Source organism: Urocampus carinirostris, chromosome 1, assembly GCF_059441175.1.
Source record: "Urocampus carinirostris isolate Australia breed hairy pipefish chromosome 1, RoL_Ucar_1.0, whole genome shotgun sequence".
NCBI lineage: Eukaryota > Metazoa > Chordata > Actinopteri > Syngnathiformes > Syngnathidae > Urocampus > Urocampus carinirostris.
Window position 1 is genome coordinate 62,562,421 of NC_142349.1, and position 17,304 is coordinate 62,579,724.

Here is a 17,304-nt window from a genome sequence, read left to right on the forward strand (position 1 = left end):
TTGACCTCCCTTTATTTGGCTTACCTAAAATGTAATCTCTTGTGAGTAATGAAAATTGAATGACCATTGAATTTTACAATTCATTTAGCTATTCGGCGGCTGGGTGGATAGCGCACAGCTCCACGGTGCAGAGGTTAAAGTCCAGCTACCGAAGACCCCCCGTATGAAGTTTGCACGTTCTCCCCGTGCCTGCGTGGGTTTCCTCCGGTTTCCTCCCACATTCCAAAAACATGCATGTCAGGTTAAGTGGCTAGTCCAAATTGTCCCTAGGTGTGAATGAGCGAGTGAGTTGTCTGTCCTTATGTGGCAACCAGTTCAGGGTGTCCCCTGCCCGAAGACAGCTAGGATGGGCTCCAGCACCCCCGCGACCCTACTGAGTATAAGCGGTGCAGCTAATCGTTTTACCTATTCTACACTGTTGGACAACCTGGAAGTAACTTGAATAAATACAAATGTAAAAACATGACACTGAGGGCACTTTTTGTTTAAAACTTCTATATTTATTCATACACCATAATATGTCACATCGAGTTAGAACTCAAGACATTTCCTGACATGATTGGTTTGTGGCCATGAAGTGCATGTGTCAATCTCATCGTTTGCCCTTTCAAAATAAACACCGTCCAATTGTGACATTGAAACAAAACTTGAGGCTGGAGTCTGAAATGTGTCAGCAGTAGTCACACAGAAGCTCCCGAGTCACTCTTCGCTTTCAGGCCACCAGGCGGGCACGGCGGCTCGGAGCTTCACTTGGGTGCCGTCGGCGGATTTGACCGTCAGCACCTCGTTGGCGTGCGCTAGTCGGATCAGACTAAGGCTAAAGTTTCCGATCCCCGCGCGGTGCTTGCCGGCCGGCTTGCCCGATTGCGTCTGAAGCGCGGCGTCTTCCCCCAGGCCTTGGACGGGTGCCGAAAAACGCACTGGCATGAGGCGCTTGCGGATGACGCCGGTGTGATGAGTCCTGGCTGTCAGCTCTTGGCCAATGTAGCAGCCCTTGCTGAAACTGATGCCTTGCATGTAGACTAAATTGGACTCCAGCGGTAGCGCCACTCCGGGAGGAAGGTCTTTTACTCCCTCTGGTAGTCCTGGAAAACAATCACAACAGACAACAGGGGAAAAACATGCTTTCAGATTAGTTTCTCGTTGAACAAAAAGACAATAACAGCACAAATTAAGGCTTGACCGATATGGGGTTTTCAGGGCCGATAACAGATATTGTGAGCCGATATACATTTGCTGTAAAAGCTTAAAATAAATTAACGAAACAAATATCATTCAAGTCAAATCAAACTTGAATTGCTCTCAGAAATATTTTACAGTAAACAAATTACAATTTCAAACTAACAGTGCAGGAAACACAATTAGGCTTAGCAGCAACCTGTATAAAAGGTACATAAAAACAAATAGCTCCCTGACTTTTTTATTACCATAAATAAATAAAAACGTCAGAACAACCAACATAAATTAACTTAAAAAGTGAATCGACATTTAGGCTGAACTCGCAAATTCAAAAGTGTGGGCACTCCAGTTATAGAGACAGACTATGAACTAATGTTATGGTAATAGCTAATCACTCAGCCTTCCACTTTAAGTCAAGTCATTTTTATTTGTATAGCCCTTAATCACAAAGAGTCTCAAAGGGCTGCACAGATTAAAGACTATTGCAAACCACAGTCTCTTCTGACACCAGCATGTGCACACCTCATACGAACTGTGTGGGAAATTTGGGGTTAATGCCTTTGGCTGCAGAATGCCAACGGCGACGTGCCGCCGCACACTTGACACCATTTTCAGCATGGCGATTTTCCTCTCTACACCAAGATGTTTATGTCACGTATTTAGATACCATTCAAAATAGCGACTAACATATAGTTAGATAGAAATACAGTATTTAGTGATGCGCTGAAAGAAAATGCAAATGAGGGCTGCGATGCTCGAAAAATGTGGGCCCTGTATTTTACCGTGCTGTTGTCAACAGATTCGTGTTTTTTTGCAAACTTGTAAGTGGATGAGGGGAGCCGGCTACCCACTAACCAAAAGCTGGTTCTTTTGAAGACGCTGCTTTCCTCTTGTGATTGGTCAAAATGCATTTTTTCGAGGGATTCTATGCTAAGGACTTAAAATTTGTTGATCATAAAAACGAAAAACATGATTCTCTAAAACGATTCAGAACTTCCGCCTGCAACTTCCGTTCAACAGTTCCGATCTGCTGTATTAAGAGTCTTGGGTAATATTATGAATATTGACATGGGTAAAAACAAACAAACACCTACACACGATACCTACAAGCCGCAGAGGGTTCATGCACGACCATCTTGCTATCAAGATGGGAAAAAAATTGTAAAACTATCTGGCAAAAAAATTAAGAACAACGTTAATACCACTTACCTATGCTATAACGAAGCCTGTGGTACTCCTCCGTGTCACCTATGTGACACGACTTGATCACATCCAGTGGATCCACCTGACTTTCCAGCACCAACCTCCTGCCCATGTCTGGTGCACGGGGGTCTGCTTCCCACACAGCAGCTTTTTCCGGTGAGGAGAGCTCAGGCTTATTCGAACGTTGGTTTTGACTTTGCTGCAAGGGAATCACAGCCCAGGAGCAGAGCTCGGGACATGGGTTGATGTCGAGCTTTCTGCGGATCTTGTAGACTTTCAGGTGTCTCAGGAGCGAATCCGTAACAGTGCTATCACACTCCAGGAGGATGCCCCCTCCTGTTGCAGCTTCATTATATCTGGAAGAATAACAAACAAGAATGACGTAAACATAGTCAAATTATTTTCCAAACCAAATGTTTTAGAACAGATATCAATAGCATAATGCATAATGAACATTACTAATTAGTGCTATTTTTTGCACTCTAAGTGACTGTAGCAACCAGGAGAATATGTCATCCAGTGGTGTTCAGCTGTTACTAGGAGTTTCGACCCTGAAGCACACCGCCCTTAAGTTGGCTGACCGGCGGTGATTGCAAGTCATTGCCCATCTTCTCCTGGTCCCCAGCTAAGATCCTCCCTCCTATTCCAGAGCTGACAGCTTTCTGCGGCTTCCCTCACCCAATGGGCAGATGACTTCTTCTCCCTCCCTCTTATTCCCAGAGCTGTCGATGTGTCCCAGACAGACTGCGCTGGGAACCCTCTGCACCCGACCTCCAACTGGAAATAACCAGGTCTGCCATTCCTTGTCCCTGCACTATCGGAGCAGTTCATGATACTTGGTGGTTTTCCTTTCATGGGCTTCGTTGCATCCATCTTCCCACGGTACAGTTAGCTCAATCGGTATGATCTTTTGGGCCTCTTCTGACCAAATCACGATGTTGGGCCATGGGGAAGTTTGGACTACTTTGGGAAAGTGTCATTTTTTCCTAGGTCTACCCTCATGTGCCATGCTGGTGCTGTTTGCAAGAGGCTTGGTTTCCTTGGAGGATGATGGTTTCTTCCCTAATAACCTAGAAGCAATGCGTTTAACTAGGTTAAGTTGATGTTTTTCCGCCTATCCAGCTGAGGACCTTGTTATGGCGCCAGCAGTATCTGCCCTGGCTAAGAGCAGTCTGGCATCCTGTCAGTATGTGCCCCAGTGTCCCTTTCCTTCCACATAGCCTGTATTGTGGATCCTCCCTCAACCCCCACCTGTACAGGCTGGTTGGTGTTGGAAGGAAGTTGTACATTCAATGGAACAAGAAAGAGATCCAGGAAGGTCCTACTTCGTTCAAGCTCCTTGGACTCCGATCTCCACAGCCCTGGACCACTTGCCCTTCTCCTCCAACTGGCAGACCACGGCTTGGAACATGTCTCTCCCTTGCCTTGGATAAGCTTTTGTTCATTGCTGGAATCGGCTGGAGCCTTGTACCTGAAGCCCTATGCATGCATTTCAAATTACACCTTTCAGCTTCAGCCTGCCGTCTGCCCGTTGTTCTTGGCTGCCTGCATCCCATTTGCACCCAGATCTTGTGATAATGCCTGCGCCTCTAACTCTCTTGTCGTTGAAATCTTTGAACATCATGACAGCCCTACACTTTGACACCTCAACTACCGAAGACAGGGGTAACTGCAGCTGTCCTGACCTGATGTATAGCCCTAATGACATGAAGCTTGGTGGAAGGTTCGATTGGCTTCCACTCAATTGCTTCAACCGCTGTCATAGGTATTTCATAAATCGTTAGAAGCCACAGGAGTCTTGGTAAGACACTGTGCTGGAACAACCAGGTCTTGAACTTGCCATGTAGGTCTGATCTCTCAATCCTTTGCAGCCTGATCTTCTGTCCTGGGAACGCTGCCCCCCTCCACCACAGATGAATCATACTAGTTTCCCGGGCAATTTATTGGGTTCTCTTCATTTGATGGTATGTTCTCCCCCTGGAATGTGAGTTGGAACCTGCTTGTGTCCTTGCCACTGCTGATCACCATGCTTCTTGACTTTTTAGGCTTGTATTTCATCCAAGCCCAGATTGCTACCTGGTCATGTGCTTTAAGGATCGATCATGCTTGCACATGGGGTCCTGCTGAAATGGTGAGGTCATCAATAGAGCATCTCCACGGTGGCTGGCGGATGCAAGACCTCATCATCGGCCCTCTGGCCTCCTTCACCGCAGCAGAGATAGGTAGATTCATGCTCATGTCAAACAGGATTGGGGAGATGGAATGGAAACTTGAATCCACTGAAGTAGGAGTTGATCAATACCCTGATGTGCTGTAGGATATGCAGTGTTGATGAGGTCAAGTGGAATTGACCCATATGCATTGGCCAAGTCCAGCCAGACAACTGTTAAATCTTCTATGCGGATCAACTGGCTGATGATACTTGTGTGCTCCAGACATCCAGGGGACCCTGGGATACTGCCCTTCTGGGTTTATGGGTCGATATACTTGTTCTTCAACATGTACGTAGTCAGCCTCTGCACCAGGACTGAGAAGATCTTACATCCAACACTCAGGAAAGAAATGGTTTGGAATTGAGTTATGTCAGAGGACTATTTTTCTTCAGGCAAAAAGCACCAATCAGCTCTCTTCAAGGATGTTGGAATTATGCGCTTTATCCAAATTCTATGCAGCAGTTTCCACAGCCTGTGTCGGAGCATCAGACATCTCTTGCACACCTTGCAAGAATGGGTCCTGGGGCAGATGATGACCAGGCTTTCTTCACAACAACTTGCAATTTCTCCACGATGGCTCCTTGGTGTTAAGTGACTCTTCCGGAGCGTCACTTTTTCCAATTCTTAGCTGGACATTCAAGGCTTGGCCCCGAAGGGTGTTGCTGTGACTTTCTCTGAGGAAACAGTTTACTATTTCTGTAAAGCTGCTCAGTCTCCCAGATCTTGCTTCCCTGAACAAGGTTTTGATGAACCTGTATAGGAACTTGGTGAGCACATCATATGGGAAAAGGACAATAGGTGAGTAAATTTTAAGAAATAAAGACACCGCGCAAGGCAAAGAGTCAGATTACTTTTCAGTAATATTTCCCAAAACATATGTGGATTATTTATTTACTCATTCTTGTGAGACACTAAAAAAGCATTAAAATAGCATGTGGATTTCCTCATTGGATTTAAAAAGTGGAAAGAAGGTAAAATTGGCTAGGTAAAATCTTTAAATATGTGTATTAGATAGATAGATAGATAGATAGATACTTTATTCATCCCCGAAGGGAAATTCGCATTATTATGATAAGGATGGAATTTATTTGACCTATAATACTGCATAGCACTTGAAATAATATTGAATGCTTTGATGGATACGTGTGTTGTATAAATCAAACCTATAATAATGACCTATTTCTAACATATAAATAAATTTACTAAGTTTAATTCAGCAAATGTGTTTGACAGACATGGCGCAAATCAATTGAAATATCACTTTTCTTTAGTGACCATTTCTTTGAGTTGATTTTTCTACTGCATAAGCAAAATAATAAAATTAGTACAATTACCTGATACAAAATAATTCATACTGATTTTTAGGATTATTTTTTTTAAAATAAGATCTGAAAAGGATAGTTAAATTGAGCAGTGTTATCTACCACTAGCTATATCAACGAATGATGCATTAACAAACAACAAAATAACAAATAATGAAAGTATAATTTAAAATGAAAAAATAAAATAAAAAGGATGACAAGGTTGCAATGGATGTAGCATAAAACATACATGTCAACCTGTACGGTTTTGCCGTACAAAGTACGTTTTTATGCATTTTAAAACGACTACGACGTACAAGAAAATCTGCCGCCTGGGGATTTCCCATCATGCAATCATTCCGGAAAAAAAAATATGGTGTACGATTATTTTGTACAAAAAAATACGACAGTTTGTACAGGCATGGAGCCGTGGAGGTTGACAGGTATGCATTAACAAACAATAAACAGATATTGTCAACATGAAATACAGTGGAACCTCAGTTTTCGAACGCCTCTCAGTTCGAACAAATCGGTTCTCGGCCAAAAATTGAGAAATTATTGCTTCGCTTTTCGTTCAAAAAATCGGAGTTCGAACGCCGGTACGCTAGGGTGCGATGCTGAGCGGCGTACAGGTGAAGATCGTGTAGATTGCCCCCACCCCTCATGAAGAACTGTTATGACGTGCGCGCGCACTTCTTTTTGCTTTAGATAGATAGATACTCTATTCATCCCCGCAGGGAAATTCACATAATAATAATATCGGTGAACGGAGTGTTTTAGCCCCTAATTGTGCCTCCGAAGAAGGTCGGTGCAAGCAGCAAAGTTGCTACAGGTGAAAAAAGAAGAGTAGTGTGTACAACAATTGCATTTAAGAAAGAAATAATAGCAAAATATGAAGAAGGTGAGCGAGTTTCCGATCTTGCTATACATACAGCATGGCTTCTGCTAAGCACCACAAAGGTAAGAAATCCTATTCATAATTCTTTTCTTTATCCTTTAACCGCTCACCACTTTTTGTGGAGACCCGGGTGCTAAATGACGTGTAAACGACCTGATTTTTTTATTTTTACACCTTCATGTTAGCGTAATCTTACGTATGGAAGATTACGCTAACGCGAACGTACGATTAGCATGGGTTAGCTTCATGTTTATGTTCATGGTAAACATTCAGGGTGTTGGAACGGATTAAAACGATTTTACATTACTTTTAATGGGATAAACGATTTTCGGTGATCGAACAAATCGGTTTTCGAACAGAGTTCTGAAACGGATTATAGTCGAGAACCGAGGTTCCACTGTATAGGTCATTCATAAACTATAAAATAGAGGTTTTTGAAGCCAAGATTGAAACAGTTCGACTGAGGTTGCCGATTTTAGAACACACCTTACCAGGTGTATTAAGACTTCACAAACGGTAGAAATATTTCCGAGTTTTCACCAACGCAACAAGACTCCCGCGGCTCCCTGGGACCACTCACCTGTACATCATTACATCATAAAGAGTTCTCCCCTGAACATTGAGAAAGTGCGCGTATATGGCCCCGCCGCTGGCTTCCTCCAACTGGCGCACGTCGTTGGTGACAAGCCCCTGGAGGAAGGCGCCCGCTTCGGCTCCGAGGACCCGAATCAACGCTCTGTGGACCAGGCGATAGCACGCAAACTTCCCCGGCGTTGCTGGTTCGTCGAGCGCTGCTTGGCTATACCTCATCACCCGCAGTCTCGCTCGAGCCGAAACATCGACGCCGAAGCCGGTGTATTTGCTCGTGACGCCTTCGAAGGGAACGCCAGAGGTGAGCGCCCGCCTCATGATATAAAACATTTTCATGGTTTATGATTTCGTGATAATTTAATGCGTGGACAAAAAGGCGAAAGTCCTTAAATTAAAAAACAGTTAGTAGCTGTGTACTACAGGACAGTGAGGAGGCCGCCATCGTGATTTCCCACAATTCATTCCTTCATAACAGTTGGACCACGTGTGATTATGAGGCTTGACGTCACCAAACGCTCAGTCAGGATGACTTTTAGCGTTCACATTTTCCATAGAAAAGTATTATTTATTCATGTTAACTAAACATAAACCTCGTTGTGATATTTAAAGTGACGTACTTGGTTTTGGTTTAAACACACAAGTTGTATATGTTGAGTAACATGTTTGGTTTATTTTGTCTTTTATTGGCGTATTTGGTATTGGAGTAATCCAAAAGTAATTGAAAGTAATCAAGTTAAAGTAACCCTACCCAACCCTGGTGGCTAAACGCTATAATATTCACGATCATGACTAGCTGTACACAAGTAGGCTTTATTTGGTCTACTATAGTACCCCTGTTGTAATACATATTGTTAGATATAACGAAATTGTGAATATGCTTAATTGCTGTTAAAAGTGTCGAGAAAAATTGTTCAAACCTCACATTGTTTATTTGCTGTTAATAGTGTCAATAAAATTGTTCCAAAAAAAAAAAGTTCTACAATGATACAATACCTGGTATCAGTGTTCACCCATCCCTGAGTGTTGGTATCTGTCAATGACAGTTGACATGTAGACAAATTAGGTAAAAATGTTTAATATACATACTCTTGAGTAGGCAACAATACTAATACCTCTAGTACTTTTGATACATAATATCCACCTCTGTCACAATAAAAAAAAATTGTAAAGGAAATATCTATACATTGAAGAAGGATCGGGAGACACTGATCTTGTCCTTCGCGTGGTCGTTGAATTTTAGGTGAGGAGAATGTTGGTAAATTAAGAGGCTAGAGATTAACTGCTTCCTAAGAAGTTTTTATTGGCAGAATATATTCTGGGGACCAACGCAATACGTCTTCAATCGGACAAACTCTATTGAATTTTGAGGCAAGATTTTTATACATTCTTTGAGGCATTGTATAGGTCAATAGAAACCATACTTCTGTTTCTGCTTGCCACCGTTAGCACTTTTTTGTGTTATCAGCCAACTTTCAAAGTTTCAATTAATTTATTTTTTCACCTTGGTCTCGTGGTTTCTTGACATCAGGCTGAACTTTGTTCTTTCGCTAAAACTCCTGATATTAGTTTGAACTTGTAGTTTGCGTTGAAGCTATCAATTTATAATAAAAGCTGATATACCTCATGTTCATTAGGTCTACAATATCTAGATAGTGTTTTTTTCCTTAACATCACATGAATTGATTGGCAATTTATAGTTATTGTAATGTCTAATTCCTGATTCTTAAACAGCCACATCCGCATAGTTGATATTACTAGCAGTCTTGTTCTTCTTTGGGTTTAATGGCCGTTGACATCCACTAGTAGCAGTATTGGGCTGATACAATAAAAATAACTGATTTTATTCAATTTCTGCTAGTCGTATCAGTACTTGATGTTAGTGTCTGGTATGGATACGCCCACAACAGGGCATCTACTCTGTTTGCGATTGGGACAGGGCAATTCTATGGCCAATTTCAGGTTGAAAGCTTTGGGGGTGCTGAACACCCTGAGCATATGTGTCCAAATTAGGCCTGCGGGCCACATTTGGCCCGCAGTGTGAATATAATTGGCCCGCAAGATCATATCAAATGTGCATTAGAGCTGGCCAGTGGTATATACTGTGCCGCTAATACTACAAATCCCACAGAGCTTTGCTAGTATTTTGGCGTGCAGTAAAACTCGGCAAGTGCTCCTTACTTACTAAAGTGTTTGTTTTAAGGCCATATTTATTAGCTGATTATTCCTCTTTTTAAATTGAATTATTGCACTGTTGGGCTCCAATAATAACATACTCTCACGATAATACACTGGAGCCTCCACAGGCTAAGCCGCAAGTGAAACTACCCATGCGAAAGAGAACGGTGCTAGGAATCAATTACGTTTTCCTCTTTGATTTTTCACCATTACCACTTTCTAGTTGCATGTTGATCTGTGATGTTTGTTCTTTGTTTCTTTTTATTGTTGTTTTTACCGTTTGTTTGTCCCTTTGTTGATGATTTTGTATTAAATCCATCTGTTTTTGAGCACCTCGAATTTGTGTAATTCTCCCTTAATGTTGGAAACTGTTTTATAAACATCTATTCTCTATAGTGCCTTTATAACTGAAATTGTGTGCAACTACCCCAGTTAATTAAAGTATGAGACAGGGTACACTCAACTAATTGGAGGGAACAAACAACCATTCACCCTCACTACTCCCAAAAATGAAAAATAGGGAAGGGCAAGTAATCTTTATTGTGCCAATATCCTCCTTCTTTATAGTATCGTACTCACAACGGTAGCAAGTAACAGTATTTGATGCTTTCTAGTGGCCATTTAACAATAATCAACCTGAAATTATACCCTTCAATGCTGAGATCCAGCTCATCTCTGAAGAGTGTGATGACGCTTTACACCAAAACAGCGACCAGATGATTAGATTTGGATGCTTCTTCTGCTACTGGTATGCTTGGAAATCAGTACTCTGAGTTTCATGTGGGGGAGCTAGCCTCTACCCAAAAAAATGACCTGGAGAGGTATGGGCACAGGCAAGCTGTACTTGCACAACACACACCACAGGAAGTGGTGCCCCACGACCCCAGTGGTTAACGGATCCTTGAACAGTGATCAGTATGGGGTATCTGTATCGATGACTATTCAAGGTATGGGTATTGGTATATGTCTGAAAAAAATCCAAAATATCATGCATGATTTAGGGGTTTTGTGCAGGTATATGGAAAAAAACACAAAAGGCATGGGAAGAACATGCAACATCACAGGAGAGGCAAAACTCTCATTTGAATTGACAAACTACCAACTGTAAGATGCTTAAATTATCATCGGGCATTATCCACTCCAGTCCTATTTTAATTGTCTGTTTTAATCATAATACATTCTCAAATATAAATCAGTTTATGACAAAGTTCACTCATACTTTTATTTCAATTTGTTTTCTTCCCCAAAAACAAATAAAACACAAACAGTCTTGAAATGTTTTAGGCACTTTGATGAATGATAACATGAAGGCAGAATTAAATGTTAAAATCAACCTTTAAAACGCTCGTTTTGGAAGTACCTTTTTAAATTCTACCGTAAAGTTATTTTTTTAATTTTAACCTATGTAAAGAATGTATTGTTGTTGGTTGACAAAAAAATATGAACTGAAAAAAGTACTTCTGTTTTTTCTGTTTAGTGAAATATGGTTTTGATGTTTAAGGGGGTAAGGGTCCAGCTCATGTTTAACATGCAATGGCTGAAAAAAGTACATCTTTTGAGAGAGCATTCAGGATTCTTTATCAAAACAATCGTCCAACCCTCCATCCATTCATTTTCATCCGGTTCGCAGTGCACCAGCCTTAACTTATCAAAACATGTCATAATTAAGCAGCATTCACTCTTGTTAATTATTTTTTATCAAAAATGTTGTATATTTATACAGTACCCTTCTTTCCAATAACAATCAGCTGTCATCCCTCCCAAAAAAGCATTGAATGAATCCAGTTCGTTAACAGTCAAAATATGGCATCGAATACTCTATTTCCATTTGTATGAACTAGTCGAGTTAGAGACATAATTACTGATAGACTACAGGTGTGTTCAGTCACAAAATGAAACTGGACCGTAACAAAGACAAATCTAAGTTCCTAGTATACGTGTTCTTCTTCAAACTCTGAAGTATGCCTTTTTCTGCAGTCCTATAGTTGGTCTGATTGTTGTCCAAAGTAGTCCAGGTTTCTAGATTCCGAATATTCAAGATATGACTGTTAAAACACAAAATATTTCTAGATCCAGACAGAAGTTTTCCCATTTTTTACAATAGTAGTAGCCTTATCTGTGGCCAGTTTGGGCCTGGCACCTTGCTTTTCTTGGACCATGTTAACTCGATTTTGCTCTGTCGTCATGGCCCCAGACACGGGACTGCTGGTCCGGGAGGTCTGCTGGTGATTTTTTGTCTGGTATGTTTGAAATGCCATGTCCAGTTGCTCCTGGGCCACCCTTAAGTGGCGGTGTAGGCTCGCCAGGTCTGAGGGGATGTTCTCATCTGGGCTGGTACACTGCTCCTCCTGAGCCACGTTGGCCATGTTTTGCTCGTGGGTGGTGATTAGACTGTTGGGCATCCTGCCGGGCTTGTCTGTCTTCATCACAAGGTTGTATCCTGGAGGCGAGGCCGGGATGTTTCGGGAGAACGGGTAGCTGAAGCCCCGCCTTCCTCTGTTCCTCTTGAAGCGCAGAGTGTCTCTAAAAGTGCCAATTCCCAAGTGGAGCATCTCACACACGTTCAAGATGAGGCAGAGGCAGCTAACCACGTACATGATGAGAAGAAAGATTGTTTTCTCAGTGGGCCTAGAGATGAAACAGTCCACTCGGTGTGGACAGGGTACCCTGTTGCACACAAAAGAAGGACTTACTTGGAAGCCGTATAGTAAGTACTGTCCGGCAAGGAAAGCGATCTCGAAAATGGCTCTTGACAAAAGTTGGAGAACATAGATCCGCATCAGTCCCTCTTGAAGGATTCTTCGGCGGCCGTCATGCTTTGGCTGTCCTTTACAAGTGCTGCTCACCAGCTCCGATTTGGTGTCCGGACCTTCCAAAGTGTCTTCGTAGATCATCGGCTCCGCATCATCATCATCCCCCTCTAGAACGTCCTCCATATGGTGACTCCTCCTCCATCTGGAACGAGCCGGGGGATTCTTCTGGATCCTGTGACCCCTTCGCCGCTCTCGCTCTGACGATCGAGCAATCTTGTGAATTGCGTAGCCCATGTACATGATTGAGGGTGTGGAGATCATGATAATCTGGAAGACCCAGAAGCGGACGTGCGAGAGGGGCGCAAAGGCATCATAGCAAACGTTGTCACAACCTGGTTGCTTGGTATTGCACGTGAACTTTGTCTGCTCGTCCGAGTAAATGGACTCCCCTCCGACGGCTGTTAGCACGATTCGGAAGATGATGAGTACAGTCAGCCATACTTTGCCCACAAAGGTGGAGTGGTTGTGGATCTCTTCGAGCAGACGAGTGAGGAAACTCCAACTCATGTTGCCCTCGCTGGCTCTTCAACTACAGTCTGCAGGGAGAAAAAATGGAATTGAATTATAGCCAACATCAGCAATAAACATATTTCAAAACAGAAATCGTGCAACAAGTCTAATTTACAGCAACGACAAGCTTCCTGTCTCAAAATCCTGTTCAGTGCAGCACGTTCTATATGATGGCATGCATCAGGTCCAGGTGCAAGGTTGTAATTTTTAGAAGTATAGGGTTAGAATAGGCTCAATAGGCTACTAGTCAGATAGGCGTTTTTTAAATAACTGGGGTTATTACTATGCTGTTACTATGTTACTATTACGTTATTACCAAAAGAAAGTCTCAGTAAACCACTCAAACATCTGTTTTGTATAAGGGTACTGAATTATTGACATATATTGATTACAGGCTAATTTGAAAAATCACCTTTTGTATTCCCTCACACTGGTCTTAAAGGACTTATTTGCTGTAATTTTGAGCTTGTTATAGAAAACAGTACCTGTTAACGTGATTATTTTAGTTTTGACACGAGAGTGATACCTTCCTCATAACATATTATAGTGGTTATTTTAGTGGAAACATTTCTCACCCATTGAGTTTGAGGATAATCAACCAACTGCATTTGCGCTGCATTCAAACACGGGACAATATATAGTCAGAGAAAAAGCACTGCCGTCTGAAAGTCTGTTTTTTTCAGTGGTGATCCAGATATATTCCTCAAAATACTACTTTAAAATTAAGCTTTTCAAACAAGGTTAACTTAAAAAAACTCAATCGTATCCATATTACAAGTATGGTTGAGAAAACAACCTCGTATTTAAGTGTCCTAACAGAAGTGACATCACAGTTCTTCAGGTGATGACCAAGTATGTCACTACTTGAGAAAGTTAAGTAAACTGTGATTGGGTATTAGCACGGCCCATGGAAACTGTAACGTTGTTTTCTATGAGCAGCAAGTAGCAAAATATCCGCCAATTTAAACATATAACACTGTAGTTAGTGCCTAACAAAAATTGACGAAACATATTTAGTAGTTTGCTTAATTTTTAGCCCATAGATAATAGCCTTTGATATATTTAAAATCATATCAAATGTATTTTTAAAACTAGTTTCAGGCAAAAGATTGCCACTCGAAGTGCTGTATAGAAACATTTAGCGTACAATAAGACCATAAAATCCCAAGACCTGATGTCCTCAGGCAGACAGTTCCATAGATGAGGACCAAAGTGTCTGAATGCTGCTTCACCGTAGGTTTTGGTCCTCACCCCAGGAACAGTCAACAAGCCGCTGCCAGAAGATCTCCGGGCTCATATTATAAAAGCAAATCAGACAGATAGGATGGCCCAGGACCATTAAGACATTTAAAAACAAGTAAAATCACCTTAAAATTGATCCTAAAATTCACAGGGAGCCAATGCTGTGATTTTTAAAACTGGTGTTTCGTGATCTCTACCCCCGGTCCCTGTAAGCACCCAGGCTGCTGAGTTTTGCAAGAGCTGCAAGTTGGTATACTCTTTTTGGAAAGACCAGAGAGCAGGTCATTACAATAATCTAAATGGGAATATATAAAATCATGCATCAGTACCTCTGTAGTTTCCTTAGAGACAAATGGGTGGGCTCTGATTATATCTTTGAGATTATAAAAATTTCAGTTATGTTTTTAATATGTGGGATAAATGTGAGCTCTGAGTCAATAATAATATAATCCAAAGGTCTGAAATCTTGTAGTTTTAGTAAAAGTTTCTCTTTCCGTCTTTCAGTACCAAAGAGTAAAACCTCTGTTTTGTCCAGGTTGAGCTGTAGGAAGTTTTCTGCCATCCACGACTTGATATCTGAAATGCAATTTAATCTTTGCAGTCTCTTTGTGGGCAAGAGTGGACCCCTACTCCCATGCTTGTCGATGTGGTATGTGCTATCTGAGGGAGCATGAGAAACTATGCTGTGACCGTCCGGTGCCCAAACCCATCCATGCACCCCCCCTTATGATACAGCACTGCAGACACTGGGGACGGCTTTGGCTTCATGGAGACAGATGGCACCAATGGTGGGTAAGCGTGCCTCAGGATGGCATGACACGAATTGACTGCTTCATTATGACTACATCCATTCAAATTCCATGTTTAGAATTTAAGATCATGTACTGTAGGTTAACTGAAAGATAGATGTACTTTATTTGTCATTTGTGTACACATGTATACAGAACGAAATATGAAATGAAATGATCTGCATTTATATAGCGCTTTTTAAGTCAATGACTTCCCAAAGCGCTTTACAGTGTGCTTCACATCTCCCAATAGCGGCCTTGTATTGCAGCCATGTAAGACGCTAACCTGCTTATTGGGGGTATTAGGGGTTCAGTGTCTTACCCAAGGACACTTGACATGTAACACGGACAAGCCGGGATTCAAACTGGGATCCCTTGATCCCAAGACGAGCGCTCTACCTCCTGAGCTACTGCCGCCCCAAATATCGATACATCAGACCCGCACAGTTTCCGTAATGATATAAATATAAGTGTATAGTAATGAGTTGGAGTATTTTGAAAAAGTATTCTGTACAATAGTGGAAAGGACTTGTAGACCGAAAAATGCCAGTAAGAGGATCATATAATGTACAAAATATATGGATGTGCAGTAGTAGGTAAATAATCATAGCTATGAGTACTGTACAGCAAATGTTCAAAATGGGCAGTCAGGTAAACATGTTCATTATACAGTAACACGTAATAGAATTTGTAACAAGTAATGGAATAAAAAAAATATATATACTATTTTTGATTAAAACAGATGTGCAAAAACGGCTTGCTATATGTGAGCTTGACCGTTCAATGATGTCATGAAATAGGTGCATGAAAAAGATTGGTTTGTTTTAACTATAAATATTGATAAATTTTCTATATATTAATTCAAAATAGACATGGCATTATTTTTTTACACAAAAAATGTAGTGCTAGAATCTTTAATAACAGTAATTGTAATAATTATTGTATTTGTTGATTAGTAATGACCTCAATATTTCCAAGGTCAGTTATATGTAGTGTCATTGCGACATCTTTAACATTGTTCCCCCCCAAAAAACAACTACATATTTATGTATGTGAATGTTTATACATATATATTTCATGTTATACAAATTTACCTTAGGGTTTTTGACAATAGACATTTCTCTTTACATTTTATGATTCATATTTTACTTTAAAAAATACAGGAAAACACTTCCCATCACCATTTACGCAGATCAGGTAACACGCTACAATTTACTGTTTTTAAAACGGTAAAGCAAAATTCAAGGTATTTGTTTTTGCTCTCATTGTACACTTACACAAAGGACAGATTTGTCAAAAAATGTTACACCAGTTATGATTTTTAAACATTGGATGAATGAAAATAATTTTGATACTCTTCAATCGGGTATTTTCCATCGACATGAGTACATTTAGATTTTTTTTTAACATGACTAAATTCATGCATGACATTTTTGCATTTTCAAAATATCTTTAAGGTTCATGCTATTGTGGTTTTAATAACAGAAACAACAAAAACCCACCTGGAGAACTTTGATATACATTTCCCGTCCTAAATGTTCCTCTTTAGGTCCTTTCCCCAATCCGAGGCGTACAACACTACCTCCATCATAAAGTCCAGACCGCTCTCTTATTGATGCGCTTCTAAAACTTAAAATCGCAATTTTTAGGCTTTCCTTTTGGAACACTTTTATTTCCCTACATTCTGGCTTGTTTCTGGATTGAGTTTTTTGAAAGTCACATTCAAAAAAAGAAAGAAAACAAGGGAAACATCAGTAAATCCTCCTGCAGAAAGAGATCCTCATCCAAAAATTGTGATTTGAATTTGGTGTTGAATGATGAAGAGGGGAGCGGTGTGAGGGAGTGTGTTCATTCCCACACACTCAGTGCTCATGTGCAACATTTGTAACAGTGATCATAAGGGTTCCTCACTCTTTCTCCTCCTCTCTCTGTATGTATACATCAGTATTTGCTCTCTCTCTCTTTCTCTCCACGTCTCTTTCTTACTTGCTCTCTTGCCTAATGACTACAAATATGGCAACAAATACGAACTACAACACACCTGTCCGATCAGACGAGAATCAATCAAATCCATGCTGCTTTTACTTGTACATTGCTGTCCAGGAACACCTAAATGTATATATTTTTCGTAGTAGTATGGTTTTTTTTCTATTTTTCTATGAAGTTCTGAAACGAAACGTGAACGGGTACTCTTCTGTTTGGGTTAGTGGTGGCTATTTTCAAATGCAATTATTTATTGTCATTGACTACAATGTAGTGTATGTTGTTTAGAAGGGGATTTGACAAGGATAAATGTTATAAAGACAAAAAAATTAATAATGATATTAGGGTAGATGGGTAATATTTAAAGGATAGTGTTTGTACACTGCCCAATTGCACTGTTTTCTGTTC

General features: G+C 40.9%; 2 protein-coding genes and 1 long non-coding RNA gene across 5 annotated transcripts in view; 1 reads left to right on the forward strand and 2 right to left on the reverse strand.

Annotated features, from left to right (window-relative positions):
• Positions 1 to 480: 480 nt before the first annotated feature.
• Positions 481 to 7,856, reverse strand: iba57 (iron-sulfur cluster assembly factor IBA57). The gene is made up of 3 exons (XM_088347877.1): positions 7,375 to 7,856; positions 2,389 to 2,738; positions 481 to 1,085 (listed from the first exon to the last, which is right to left on the reverse strand). The coding sequence occupies exons 1-3, from the start codon at positions 7,719 to 7,721 to the stop codon at positions 700 to 702; spliced, it is 1,083 nt and encodes a 360-aa protein (XP_088204003.1). The 5' UTR covers positions 7,722 to 7,856; the 3' UTR covers positions 481 to 699.
• LOC148376500 (uncharacterized) overlaps positions 7,360 to 17,304 on the forward strand; it is a 48,713-nt gene continuing 38,768 nt past the window's right edge. The window contains exons 1-2 of the long non-coding RNA XR_015852051.1: positions 7,360 to 7,686; positions 14,727 to 14,913. This is a non-coding gene — a long non-coding RNA (uncharacterized LOC148376500). The remainder of the gene's footprint in view (positions 7,687 to 14,726; positions 14,914 to 17,304) is intronic.
• Positions 11,114 to 17,304, reverse strand: part of gjc2 (gap junction protein gamma 2) — a 30,499-nt gene continuing 24,308 nt past the window's right edge. The window contains exons 1-2 of one of the 3 annotated variants that reach the window (XM_088347856.1): positions 16,416 to 16,787; positions 11,114 to 12,909 (exon numbers count right to left, since the gene is read on the reverse strand). In XM_088347856.1, coding sequence (XP_088203982.1) covers positions 11,627 to 12,880 — 1,254 coding nt within the window. In that variant the 5' untranslated portion in view covers positions 12,881 to 12,909; positions 16,416 to 16,787 and the 3' untranslated portion in view covers positions 11,114 to 11,626. Of the gene's footprint in view, positions 12,910 to 13,458; positions 13,544 to 16,415; positions 16,788 to 17,304 lie in introns of those variants that run through there. The other 2 variants (XM_088347864.1, XM_088347848.1) reach the window with 2 other exon arrangements.

What these genes read in the sequence shown, in the direction of transcription:
- iba57 (XM_088347877.1), bottom strand. Translation starts at nt 7,721, where the DNA reads ATGAAAATGTTTTATATCATGAGGCGGGCGCTCACCTCTGGCGTTCCC. An exon ending in TATGATGTAATGATGTACAG is followed by an intron (nt 2,739 to 7,374) that starts GTGAGTGGTCCC and finishes TTATTCTTCCAG; the next exon opens with ATATAATGAAGCTGCAACAG. An exon ending in CAGGCTTCGTTATAGCATAG is followed by an intron (nt 1,086 to 2,388) that starts GTAAGTGGTATT and finishes ATTGTTTTCCAG; the next exon opens with GACTACCAGAGGGAGTAAAA.